Below are 14,343 nucleotides of genomic sequence, written 5' to 3'. Positions count from 1 at the left end.
AGATCCCATATGAAATATAAATATTCTGATGGCTTGAATTTGAGCAAGATTTTGGTATAGCTATACTACTGGACCACTTAAATGTTCCACAGATAACAATTATTACCCACTTCTCCTATGCCAGGTCAAAAGCCCGTTAGCAGAACAGATCTTGGATTTGTTTCAGATCCAAAATTCGTCTGAAAAATTTAGATACTCTGGTTTCAAAAATAATCAAAATTTGAGACTACTTAATTTCCTGGGTTTACATAGGCTTATTATATCCTTATCAGAATATCTTCAAAACTTTGTATGAGTTTATGGAGCATATCCATTGCTTGGTGTAGTTCTAAACAAAATAATCTCTGTTAAGAGAGAGTTCAATAGCTCTCGTGAGTAAGCTTGAAACCTGGTATAGAGCTTTCAAAAGGAACAGTTTACCATAAAATTTAAGTAGCTAATTCATTCCTTGTCCAATCCAATGAAAAAATCTAAAGAAAATGTCATGTGTTCTCTAAATGATGAGACACAATGTATAAAATGTGTATGTTTAAACACGTGCAATGTACAAAATGTGTATATTTAAAATCGGGTCATCCTATCTTATGTAACTTTGGAAGTGCAGAGTCTCAATCAAATTCTTGGGCTTTTCCTTATACTTTTAAGTTCCTTAAAGTAAACTTTGTATTCGGTATAAATATTAAAATATGTTTATAAAATTTTTTTGAAAATAATTTTGCACCAGAAATGTTTATAAAAATGTTCAGATACCTTCTCACATACGTCTCCCAATGCTCCTGCCAGAACTCGATATGCAGATGTTTTTCCACCAAAAGGCTCTCCAACTATCATAAAGCCATGACGCACAATCATCATCTCGTATATCTGCAGGATCTTCATAGTAAATACGTCAGTCATTTGCAAATTCATAGCATCACAGTTTGTTTTGATGGCTTCCAATAGGTCATTGTAGTCTGGTTTCGGTAAGTTCACACCAGGAAACAAATCAGAAGTAATACCCTATCCAAACAATTAATTGGAAAGCACATTTATTTTCACAGTAAGGTGGTTTGAAACTCATTTAATCAACCCTTTGTTGACACTAGGCAGATTAATATCAATTTTGATTAAAATAAAATAATTATGAATTTCACCACACCTTGTCTGAGCCAAAGATTTATTATTGATATTTATTTCATGTATCTTTTTCATATTTACCTGGGCATACAGAAAGGGATTAACTATCTAAATATATTCTTTCCTGATAAACATTAGCTTTTATTAAACTAGTTCATAAATCTTGCAGTTAGAAAGCAGAGAAAGTGTTTAACTTTTTTCTTGATAACTGAAATATAATTATCTGAAATTTAAATTTAAAAGCAAAGCTTCTGCAGTTTTGCTTACAACAAAACAAGAAAGATACAGAATAAACTGAAGATATAACAATAGAGAAAAAGAATCGGTGGGCTATCATTTCAATTAGACAGAGCTGCAGTATCAACTTGGAAAGCAAAGATTACCAAAAAACCATTCAAAATAAAGCATATTCTTTAGAAACTACAATGTCAGCAATTATTGGTGAACTTAGAATTACATTATTTTGACATTATTCCTGTTACTCTGTACATTGCTTTCTTCTGACTGCGTGCCTTGGTTTTCTTTTAGCACTCTTAGTTTCTACTGTTAACACATCCTGACCTTAAAGTGTTGGGTTTTTTTACTGAAGTGTATTAAAATACATTTAACATTCTGTGCCTCCTACCAGAGGCATGTTTTACAATTGAATATGACAAAACCAGGGCTTTTCCAATGAAAATTATCATATTTCCCAAATAGAAATATCAAGCTGTGTTCAAGGTGAGCAGCTTTTCTTGTCTGAAACACATTTGATGTAAAATTTCTTTTAGTCACTCTTCTGCACTTTTTCTCCACACTCTCTGTTAAAGAATTGAAATTTTATACACTTGTGCAAGAATATGGTCTTTCTATGCCTACTAGATTTTATCACTAAGATAATGAGAGAAAAAAATAATCTATTAATCATTTCCTTTTTACAAAATGGATGACATAAATATGGGTAAATGGAGGAATACCATACTAAAAGAAACCACTCAGTATCACAGCATAAGTTGTACTGCTGGGCAAAAGTGTCTTCTCCAGAACAGAGCAGGGTCAATATTATAAACGAAGCAATTAATAGGGCCCAAAGACTTTATGAGAGGCCCAATGCAATATACTACAGCATAGTATTAAAGGAAAATCTTTTTTTAAGTGTTAAAAATCAAGATTCAAAACTCTAGAAGGACTATAAATAATTTAAAACAAAGTGAAGCAGAGTCCCGAGCAAAACAAAACAGGAAAATATGTATCATTTGCATACTCCTACATAAACACAGAAGAGTTACTGTGTATCTCAAGCCAGATGGACCTGACTACACTGGAGACAAGAAAGGCAAAACCAGCAAAATGAAAATGAATAATGGAGGATGTGGGCGTTTCCCCATTTCTCTTAAGTGTAATATATAAGTTAAGGGAAGAAATTAGTATTTGTCATAACAAAAATGGAAATAATCCTTAAAATCATATTTAAAATTTTAAATTACATTACTACTGCTGAACTTCAATCTTTTTAGAATTCTTTCTGTGTCTGATAAGAATTTCAAACAAAGCTACTTTATTCCTGAACTAACGGAATTAGGCTATTACAATTCCCACATACTCTAGGCCTAACTTACTGCTGACCCTTAAATCTGTCCCACAATGGATAACTAATTACAGTGACATTGTGGCAACATGCTCATTTGTCAGTGTTTTTCTTTGTAACATGCATCTGTTCTGTACTGACATAATTATCTACTTTAACCCTATTTATGACCCTTAAGTTCCTTAGCCATCTTTTGCTGTTTACAAGTCAATAATGTGATACTTCCTAGTTTCAACTTAATTTTTTTTTCCTCTTTTGGGGGTATTGCCAATGAGCAAAATATTAGTGTGTGCAAGGCTATTTAATCTCTAAAGTAACTCACGTTTTTTATTCTATGAAAGTGAACTTATAGTATTACTTCATAAATGTACTTAAGAGTTAATTTCTGTACACTTCACATTACTATTCTTATTCTTAAAGACTGAAACTTAGGGAAACAACAAGTGAAGATGCTTCAATTTTCCCAGACAACTTCTCTAAATTTATCTCCACTATTTCAAAACTTACGAAAACACAAAGTCTCCCCCTTCATGTTCATGAATTTTAATTAAATTAGAATAACAGCGTCCAGAGACGTATGTTCATTTTCTAATTCATTATGCTTTCATACAACTTTGGGCAATGCAATTACCTTTTCTGCGCTTCAGATTTCTAAGGCATTTTATTAAAATTCCTAAAGGAAAGGGCTTCCATATTACTTTCATGCCCTCGTGTATGTTTTCTTACAGAAATTACCTCATTGTATTCCATTTTAAAATTACAGAAAAATAAGTATTATGCATTGAAAATATAATTGCAACTAATATGACTGCTAAAATATACCTCTTACTATCCAAAACAACTAATGAGAGCTTTTGATGTTCTGTGTGTATAACTGCACACAAATTCCCACGGCTCTATCTATAAGATCTTTCCACTAATGTTTAAAAAGGTACACCTGAAGGACAATGTTTTCGCAGTTTCCAAACATCTATATACACCAGCCCAGATCCCTTCTTTTTCTAACATGACACAGAAAGCTCACAGCTACCAAAGACTGCAAACTTTTCCTAATAAAGTTAACAGCTCACATTTCTGTTGGGTGTGTCTGGTTCAATCAGAGGTGTATTAAACACACCAATCCTGCGGTAACAGATTATAAATCAAATCCGAATAGCCCATATTAGGACACTGACTGACTGTTTTAGTGCATCATGTAAATCAGGGGAGCAAGTTACAAATCATTCTCTCCAGCTCAGTTCCATACCGAGATCAACTCAGGACAAGAACGAATGTGGGCCACTTAGTCTATTTACTATTTTGCATGTTTTAAATGAAAATCCAAATTTTCTCTTATAAAAAGGAGACTATTAGTACCTACCTATTTCGTAAGAATACTTATAAGGTGCTCTGAAATACTGAATACACAATATATAAAATTTTTGTGTTACCATTTCAAGCAGTAGACTTGGCAGAAACTTTCATTGATCTAAACTATCAAAATCCAAATGCTCTCTATATTTGCTAGGAAGGAACAGTTTTAAAATAATTACAGGCTAGACTAAAAAAGTATTTGGTCCATCTGTCTGGTAAACCTGTTATATAATATTTTTTATCAACAAGTATATAAAAACCTGTGTTTTCTACCTCGAAAAGTGGTATATCATGAGACAAGAATTTAGGCAGGTTGACATCTGTAATGGATCTAAGGAGCAAAATTTCTTCATCTTCCAAAGGATATTTAAGCTAAAAAATATAAAAAAAATGTTAGTTAATTTTTAGAGTTGCAAGAAACAGATGCTAAACTTGCCTGTTTTACTGAAAATTTCCTGTTATGCATCTATGCAATTATTTTGGCAGGGTCTGGTCCACTGATAACAACATATGTTCTGCATGAATATTTATACATTTATATCAAGGTGTTTTTCAGTAGGTTTCTACAGTCAGGACAATTTCACTTTAGTTTATGCCCAGTGATGAGTGTTACTATAAATTTTATATGACATTTTTTCCTAAACTACTGGGTTTTTTTGCTTTCTAAAATGTATTCCTTTTCTTCCTAAGAATAATAATTTTCCCGACTTTGATATAAAACTTCTGCCTTCAGCAAAGTCGAAATTCTAAAAGCTTGCATATGGATGTCTCTGTCAGATTATAAAAAAAAATAAATAAAAATGTGCCTCTTTTGACACAATACATAGCTTAGTGACTGATTTTGGGGTTTGTAGGGGTTTTTTTGTGATAGTAGGATTATGGGTTGCAATCAAACTGGAATGGAAGAGAATTATAAAATATACTAGTCTACTTAAATGAAAATAACTGAATTAATACAAAACAGTTTAGTTTCTTAGTAAAATGTATACATTCATCCACAATGCAAGCCAAAATAAAATACTACATCCTACACCATTTTTCTTGAAGATAAAAAGAGTGATCAAAGTCACATGTCAGATATTCGCCAGTGTGTTACTGGAAAGCGTTCACATACTATGGCAAAGGCATCTGAACCTGATAAGAAAAGCAGAGCAAAGCAGTGGACAACTTGCCAAACAACTCAGTAAATTTGCATTTAACTAGAATTCCTGAAAGATAATCAGCACACTTAAAAGGCGCGTCATTCAGTAACAAGTGCTGTGGTGAATGGCCAGGTAGCTTTATGTCTTCTTGACTTTCCTCAGCTTATGCCCTAATACATACTCTTTCCATTTTCAGAGGTATCACAGGATGAAATTTTAAACAGCTACTTGCCATTATATAGAATAAGGTACCTTCTGTTACAAAAGAGACACAAAAGTAAGTTATTGGATGACAAAGAAAATTCAAAAAATCATTTACCTTCAGGTTGCCAGCAGCAGTGAGTACTGACTTCACAGCTCGCATTCCATAATCATAATGGTGCTGAGAAGACAACTGCTCTGAACACAGACGATATGTAGCTACAATTTTTACAGATAGAGGTCGAGCAGAAACAAATCCACAAGAATACAGAACAATCTCTGCAATCATGGCATAATCAGGAACCATCATAGCTACTGTTCTAAAGAGAGCCTATTAAACATATGGAAAAATCACATCAGAAAAAATTATACCGCCTTATTATGTACAACATTTTTTCTAGAATTACATAAACACTATTTTTTCATTATGTCATTAATACAGTGACAAACAATTAAATTTAACTATCACAATTATGACTACAATACATTTAATGGCTTTCCATAAACATTTAGAAATACTTTATTTTTCATTGTGACAATTCATGGTTGTAGGTCGTCTTCATTCAAGATTAACAACAAAAACACATAAAACACCACAATCTCTAGAAGGAATGGGGAAGTGCAAAACCTGTGCTCATTTTTACCATTGTTCTGCCAAGCAAGCATCAGAATACTTTCAAAAACTTTCAAAATTTTCACTACTAGTCACATTCTACCAGAAAGTTTTTAAAATTATCCTCTTTTTATTGATACAAGTAGTATTTTTGTACTCATACTACGTGTTAGTGAGTACACTTCCCAGAGAGTTCTGAGAAATATTTACAAATATTGTACTTTTTTACGTTTTTGATATCAAGATATTTGCTCAGATTTCCTTTTCTTTCTATGGACACAGGACAAATGTATTTAAAGGGTAAAAAAGGATACAGCACTCTTGTAATAATCACTCAATAATAAATTTATAATAGAAATCTCTTACATTAAAACCACCACAAGTCTCTTTAGATCAAACAAAAAGATCAGAAAAAACATAAATTAATAAACCCCCCCACATTTTTATTCAATATTAAGATATTATTCACTGCTTGTACACTACAAAGCACTCCTTTGAGGTTTTGAACTTTCAGATTCAGCCAAGAAACACACGGGGGTGGGTTTAACTTTTTGTTTATTGTCAGACCTTGAATCAAGCAACCACTTCCTGACATTTTAAAATTTAGCTTATTCCTATTTTTCAGTCTAATTATCCTTTTTAATTTCTTTTTCTTCTGAGAGAAGATGATTTTTACACTAGTGTAATAAAAACCTGAAGTTAACCGATATTAAATATTCTTAATAATGTCTATATTTGACAAAAAGTGATTTCTTTTTTTACTTTCTGCATTAGCTATTAAAAGTAATAAAATCACAAGTGTAATAATACCTTAAGATTGTCAGGAAGCTCTGAACGCCCAGCATAACCAGGATTCATGGTAATAAAGACAGCACATGTAGGGTTAAGTTTCAGTTCAGTTCCTTCAAATACTATTAAATCAGATCCTGAATTAATGCCTATTGAGAAATAAAAACTAATGTCATTGCTGGGCAGGTTTTGTTGCATCTTTATTATTCATTGACATATGTAAGTGAAAGAGATGATTAAAATAACAGAATACCTCTTTGGATAGTAAAAATCTGCTGAGCAACCACAGAGAGTACTTCCAAATCAATTCTGTTGAATTCATCAAAGCAAGCCCATGCCCCACAAGACAATAAACCCTAGAAGAGACAGATACATGAGTAATTAATAGGTAACTACTTATTTTGGACATGCTGATCAAAATAACTCTGCAATAAGAAAAAGTTTTAGCATGCACAGAAAGGACTTATATCCATGATACTAACTTCTCAACAAAATCATTTCAGGTAGAATTTGTTTCAAAAAGAATACAGAAGTATAAAAACTAAGTTTACTTGTAAAAAAAAAAAAAGACAAAAAACCTGTACAAACTAATCCAAAATCCTAATTCTTCCGTCATATGCAAAGCACGTATCAAATACACATATTTTGCATGTTTGACCTTTATAGTCTGTATTTTGCAACTGGACAAAGGGGAAAGATTTCAGCACTAAACAAGCCTCCAAGAGATCTACACATCTTTTGCATCTCTGCTAACAGGGTTCACAGTGACAAAACACAAGGATTTCTCCATGGCTAAAATTAACTGTTTGGTTATGGCATCTTATGGGATACCACGTTACCTAAAGTGCAACTAAAGAATAATTCTCTTTTCCTACAGTTCTGGTTAATTCATAGGTCTTTTCTGAGATATGGTCCCCAAATGCTACTGTACCATCTTTGCAGCACTGGCAGTCTTTCGATGGCACCTCATGCTTTGTTAACAGTAAATCTAAAATTCCCATTTAAGACACAGAATTTTGCTTTCATCATTCTAAATAAAACCTCTTAATGTAGCTTATTTTGGTAAACTTCCATCATGTTGAATTTTGAAGACAAATCACATCATTCCAACACCACTTCTGACTCAGAAGGTGAGAATAATGCCAGGGAAGAAAGCATAGTTGCTCTATTTTTTTATCATTCCGGTCCAAATCAGGACACTGGACTATAAGACACAGATGTCCATTCACGATAAATTTTCATGATACAGAGCTGCCTACTGGGGCTAATATCGAAATGAATATATGCTTGATTTGTATAATATAATGACTCTTACCAGCTTATTCAGAATTTAGATTAAACCTCAAGCCCTCTAAAATTTACAATCAGCTATTAAAAATGGACTCATTGAAATGGCCTATTTAAAGTAAATAAAATCATTATGGTACATTTCCTTTTCAAAGCACATAAAAACCATTTTGATATCTTGGTTGGATTCTTAGTTATGGTAAGACTTATCTGCACAATACTAGCTTTATATAGCAGCCTGGAAGTAGAGAAAGACACACTTAAAATACCTTAAGGCCGCTTCAAGTGCCAAAATAATTAAAGGGCTTTAATATAATTGAGAATATGACTTTATCCAAACCTTAAAAAATTTTCCTAATGCAAGGTAATCCAATCCATCAGAACAATTGAAAACCACACACTGTTTAGCTACAGCCTTTGCTAAATCTTTTGTAGTTTCTGTTTTTCCAGTTCCAGCAGGACCTTCAGGGGCACCTCCAAGGTGTAGGTGTAGTGCACCAAATAGGGTTCTGGAAACAAAATAATAGAAAAAAAGATGTACAAATTTTTCATGCTATTTTTCCAGCTGCTCTAAATTTTACTAGAAACGTTTCACAATTTGTGTCATGTCTGCGTTTTCCTATCATGGTACAGTTTACTTGTTTCTGGCTATCTGTAGTTTACAAATGTGTAGTAATGTATGAAGTTTACTAGAAGTTCATAATAGACAATAGATTACTTTCCATTTTCTAAATCTAAATCTGGTTGTAATTTATCACTAATTATAGTGTCACAAAAGATTAATTTTATCACAAATTTAAATTAAAATATTAATGCAGGACCAATTCTATTCCACCAAAAGAAATAGCCTATTCTAATTATGCCCATTAGAACACAAAAAAAATACGATTCTGGAATCGTCTATTCTCAGGGACTTATTAAAATATCTCAACTAAATAAATGTTGCTAATACAGTACATTTAGTAACTTGCACTTTTACCTGTAGCATCTGTCTGTAAGTGGAGTAATAACCAGCCTAGGGGTATTGCCCAGATATTCGTATCCATACCTTAGTCCAGCATTGATCATCTTTGTTTGTAGATGCCCTTCCTAAAAAAAACCAGGAATTTATTTTATAGATTAAATAAATAATTAAAAAAAACCCCACACCCACAACTCAACACTATTTCTCAAGCTCCTTAACAGGCCCAATCCTGTTAGAAACAGCTACGTGGCAGACTACTGATTGCTCTGAGACACTAGTTTCAATGTGACTCAAATAAAAAAATAAAATTGCCAATTAATAGATACTAAAGTATCGACACAAAAAGACCATTTTATACATTAACTGTTACCTAAAAAATAAGATCCCACTAACCATATTGGAGAGTAACACTGTCCTGTGTAACTACTTAGAAAGTTAATAGACTTTCTAAAAGGTAAATAGAAGTAATCATGACAAATAGCCATAATTATGGTCAAACTGATGACTCTGATACAGCAATGTATGATCCCTACCTATACCATTTTTTAAATTTCACATGCAATATATTACAGGAATTCTTGTCCTGATGAATGTAGAATATTGTATGCTACCACTATCCAGCATAAACATTGTTGTTTTTCCAATAAGAGTAACGAACAAACAAAATAATATTGACAATAACCCTGATTAAAACCACTAGCTGAAAATGGTCGTCCCTATAGCATTCTCTATCCCACAGAATCAGAAAACCAAAATACAGTCGAGTGAACAATTTTTATCTGTAACCCCCCCTGCAAATTCAGCAAACGTACTGAGACTCAGCAGTGATGAAAAAAAGTAATTTTGATGAAAAACTGTTTGCATCTGGCTACTGGCCATTCTAGTTAGCAATCCATAAAATGATTGGTTATAGGTATTCTCTTATCAGCAGAAATTCTTATAGTAGTGTAACCATTCTCTGTGTCAGCAAGCAAGCAGAAATTGAAAAACTGTGAACAGAAATTACCTTCTAATAGGATTGAGAGCAATCACTTACCTCCCAGTAGTACCTAAGCTGACTTAACCATTCAAAGTCAGTCTCATCTTTGACTTTCTTGCTTACTAGAGATGCAAGAACATCCCTAGCATGAACATCAAGCACAACAAGTGCTCCTAGAGTCACTCGATTCTGCTTAGATAGCTTTCCTCTCACCAAGGTGACAATGTCTTCAATCTGTCGATTATTCTGTTCCAGAAAATCCTCTAGTGCCTGCAAAAATTTTTAGAAGTTAAGAAGTGTTGTGTCTAGTCTAAGGCATGATTATTTTTTCTTATATTACTTTCATTTCGCTGTATTAAAAGATCCTTCTCACTATAATAGTAGTACAATGTCCTTCATTCACTGATAGTTCAATAGGGTTGTTGGTTTGGGGTTTCTTTCACATACTTTTACAGAACAATATGTAAAACATCAATGATACCTATCTGGAAATAAAACAGTATACGTTACTTTCTTCCTGGAACACAGGAATAGTCCTTATCTTTTAATACATTAAGAAAAAGAAAATGCCACATGTGTTTTAAAGATCTACTTATATGTATACAATACACTTTTTATGGTTAAGGGATACATTCTATGACACTGTCATGCTAGAAAAATACCTTTATGTCCCACAACAGTTAGAAATAATAATGCATCTGTAATTCAAAAAAGTAACAAGCAAATGCATTTTTCTACAATTTTCCAGTTTACTGACTTCTGGTTATTATCTTTATTCAGTTAACTTAATTTCTTTACGCAGTAAGTGGTAGATTTTTTCAGGCTAGTAAGTTGCTGGTGAACAGGAAAGACCCAATTAAGGAAAGCACCTGTATCATGATAGTACTTAGATGTGATGAAGTACCTTACTGAATTGAAATAAAAAGTGGGAATTAACCATAGTAATACCTTCACACCAAAGCATGTTTTTATAGAGGAATGGCTTCTATTTGTCTGAAGAAAAACTTATCTAGGTATGGTTTAGTTTTTTCTGCCTGCTAGCCTGTTATTCCTCTCCAAACACACTGGCACTGCTAACCCTCAAAAGATTATGATGATTTTGAGATCTCTCATCTCAGGTAGTTATTTGCCAAACATTAAGTTTGGATAATCATCTGCTTAGTGTGACTTCTTTTTATTTACGAGAATAAATCAGTAAACACAGAGTTCAAAAGCAGTTCAATTTCTACAGTGTTGCATTAGAAGTTCTGACCAGCGCAAAATCTGAAACATCTCACTCAAATCAGGGATAATAACCCACTTGCTCAGCACCAAGCTTTCCTCAGCAAACATGAGATATCAGTTGAGACATAGAATATGTCCTCAACTCCCACATCAGTAACATTCCATGGTGCAATCCTTCTGACCATATATGACTGTATTTCACCTAGAATGCACATGATCCACAAGACAATGCTCTCAAAACATATGAAACATCTTTGGTTTTATACAGCATCTTAGTTCATTGTTTGATTTTAATAAGAAATTTGCACCTTTGATTTATGTACAACAGTTATTTGTTGGAAACAATTAACTCAAAAATATGAAACAACTCAAAAATGTTTGAAAGGGAGCATGTGTGTGTATGCATGCGCATGTATGTGTGAACACGCATTTAATATTAACGAGTGACTTAAATGATATTGGCATCCTGTCCAAGGAAACACTGAAGTGCTTCAGGCAGAATGCAGTATTTTTGGCCTCTCACTTGGTCACTGATTGTCTGTCATGTTTCTTATGCTTTAGTATACAACACAGCAATGGAAAAGAGAAAGAAGAAAATAAGAAGAAAAAGAGACAGCTGTAAGACTGAGCTCTTCTCCTTGCTGCAGATTTGTGACAGATTGTCAGGAGATACAAATGTCTCTCTGCTGCTTCACTACATAAAAGCCCCTTTCCACAGCAGAACGAAGATCCTTGGGCTGAAGCCAGACGAGCAGAATCCCCACTACAACAGAATTTGAGTGAAAGCTACAGGAAGGACAGGTTTCCCTGATGCCCACCTACAGAAAAGGCTTGATACAGACCAGCACGAGAGCTTTTGTATAGGCTCAGAATTACTTAACAAACATTCCCAAAAGTAAATTAGTTTAACACTTCCTTAACTTCCTCTTTTAGTCACTAACAACATTAACCACAGACTCATTAAGGAGAGGTTTGCTTTCACTTTTTTAAAAAATCTAAAATCTCTAAGATTAAAATTCTTGTCTCTCCTTCCTGAAAGTCTTTCAACAATTGAGGATAAATGGTGCAGATTATGTAGGAGCCTTATTTCTTTCCCCGGGAAACTGAAGATCTCCTTTATTACTGGGAAAAGAAAATATTTTCAAATCTTTTCCAAATCTTTGGATCTGTTGCAAGATTTACTGCTTGTATTAGCAGATAATGTCCTCCTCTTCCTTTAATTCCCTCTTCCAACTTGCCTACCACAGAGTATCACAAAGTATCACAAAGTTATAACTTTATGTATAACTGTGAAAAACTTGATGTTTCTTTCTGTCCAAACATCAGAGAATGAAAATCTAGTTGTCTCATCTGATGGTGGCAATTCTGGAACACTTCCAAATACAACAGGTGACAGCATTAAGCCTTAGTGATAAACAGAAGAAAGGTTCTTCAAAACAAATTTCCTGAATCTTAATTCAATGCCTTAAAAATTTTATTCCAACTAGCATTATCTAACATTATAAATTCTGTATCAGTCAGGCATATACATTCATTATTTGACAAGGGTGAGAATGGTATATATCTTCTAATGCTAGTCCTAGCCCATCTTTATAAAAAGCACTAAACATTAATGAAGGTAAATTAGACTTCTGAACCAGAGATGAACAGACAAGCTATGCTAGTCCATACCACCTGAATATACCACTAGGCTGCTTGCACAGAAACATGTAATCTACATGTTGAGCTAAATAGAACACACTTTGACATAGTGCAGAAGCACTGGTGCCTATATCCAAAAGGAAATATTAACTTCACAGTCTTTAAAGATCTACCTGAAATGTGATCCTTGAAGTCCATGCTTTAAAGTATCTAGATAAAGTAGTATTACATGGAACACCTATTCATCAAAAATGGTTATTACCAAAGGTCTGATCTGACACTGCATTATACCAATTTGATTTAAATTTAAATTTCAGATATTCTTACCGTTTGGCCATTTCTAATAGACATCTGTACTTGCATTGTCCAGAAAGTTTGGGATACACAAAGAACTGTTTGTCCAGGCCACTCTCTTACCCAATTAACACGTGGAGTTTTTGGATAAGCTTCAAGTGCATCCCCAATTACCTAGACAAAAAAAAAAAACTATAATTACCTGTGAAAACAGATAATATTCAGCTTCAGAATTAATTTAGGTTAGGCTGTATTACTGAGAATAAAAAATAAATCAGTCTAGATTCAGCCGCATATTCAACTCTAATACTGACATCTTGCAAGCAAATCTCTCAACAAAGCCCAAAAAAACCCAAAATATCATATGAACCAAATGATCACACAAAACTTCTGAGAACTGATTTCACAACACATTCTAAAATGATTCTTGCCATCAGATACTTAAAATTTTCTAGCTCCATCTACAATGAAACTAGAAAACAAGTAAAAATAAAATTTACTTAGAAGCAATATGCCAAACTAAAAGGTTTTTTCATCTATTCATGCCAGTAAAAATCCAGAGCTTTTAATTTTGCAGATCATATTATTTAAACTAATATCTAACTTCAAGTGTATTTTCTAATAATAGAATGATTAACCTGGTTCTAGTGCCACTCAAGGATAATCCCAATGAAATCAAAACTTGCACTAGAAACAAACTTCCCGTCTATACCAACAGGTTATTTTCCTGCCATTAACAAAAACCAAGCAAGAAAAAACTCTTATTATCAACAAACTCCTCAATATATTTAGCTGGCTCCTCAGACAAGAAGTGTAAACTACCTGAGTGAAAATCTGCCATTTGTTTTGCAGTTCCAAGCCTCTCTACTTTTAACAATCCATACACACTATAGCATCAATAAAAAAAATACATACCTGAGGGGAAAATGTGTCTGTATTGACATTAAAACCATGTAAATGTTATCTGGTTTAGATCATTATAAAAGTTCTGTAGTCACGACTAAATGCAGACAAATGGTGTTTAACCATTTCTTAATCATGCATCTCAGTTTGTCCATGTCTGATATGCACCAAATAGATCATGTTTTTCACTTTCTTCAGTACTGATATGCTCCTACAATTATTAAACTGTTGTACTGTAAGACAGTGCCAGGGAAAGTGTGTGCACATTTA

The 14,343-nt window shown here is 33.3% G+C and overlaps 1 protein-coding gene across 1 annotated transcript in view; it reads right to left on the bottom strand.

Moving 5' to 3' along the window:
• Positions 1–14,343, bottom strand: part of DNAH7 (dynein axonemal heavy chain 7) — a 115,962-nt gene that overhangs the window by 63,042 nt on the left and 38,577 nt on the right. Inside the window, exons 21-29 of the mRNA XM_063340416.1 lie at positions 13,204–13,344; positions 10,069–10,281; positions 9,048–9,157; positions 8,409–8,577; positions 7,035–7,137; positions 6,803–6,930; positions 5,498–5,710; positions 4,310–4,408; positions 751–999 (exon numbers count right to left, since the gene is read on the bottom strand). Of these exons, the coding sequence (XP_063196486.1) occupies positions 751–999; positions 4,310–4,408; positions 5,498–5,710; positions 6,803–6,930; positions 7,035–7,137; positions 8,409–8,577; positions 9,048–9,157; positions 10,069–10,281; positions 13,204–13,344 (1,425 nt within the window). The remainder of the gene's footprint in view (positions 1–750; positions 1,000–4,309; positions 4,409–5,497; positions 5,711–6,802; positions 6,931–7,034; positions 7,138–8,408; positions 8,578–9,047; positions 9,158–10,068; positions 10,282–13,203; positions 13,345–14,343) is intronic.

The sequence above is a fragment of the Chroicocephalus ridibundus genome, chromosome 7, assembly GCF_963924245.1.
Source record: "Chroicocephalus ridibundus chromosome 7, bChrRid1.1, whole genome shotgun sequence".
Classification (NCBI taxonomy): domain Eukaryota; kingdom Metazoa; phylum Chordata; class Aves; order Charadriiformes; family Laridae; genus Chroicocephalus; species Chroicocephalus ridibundus.
The sequence above is the reverse complement of the archived record's forward strand: the minus strand, read 5'-3'. Positions and strand labels throughout refer to the sequence as shown.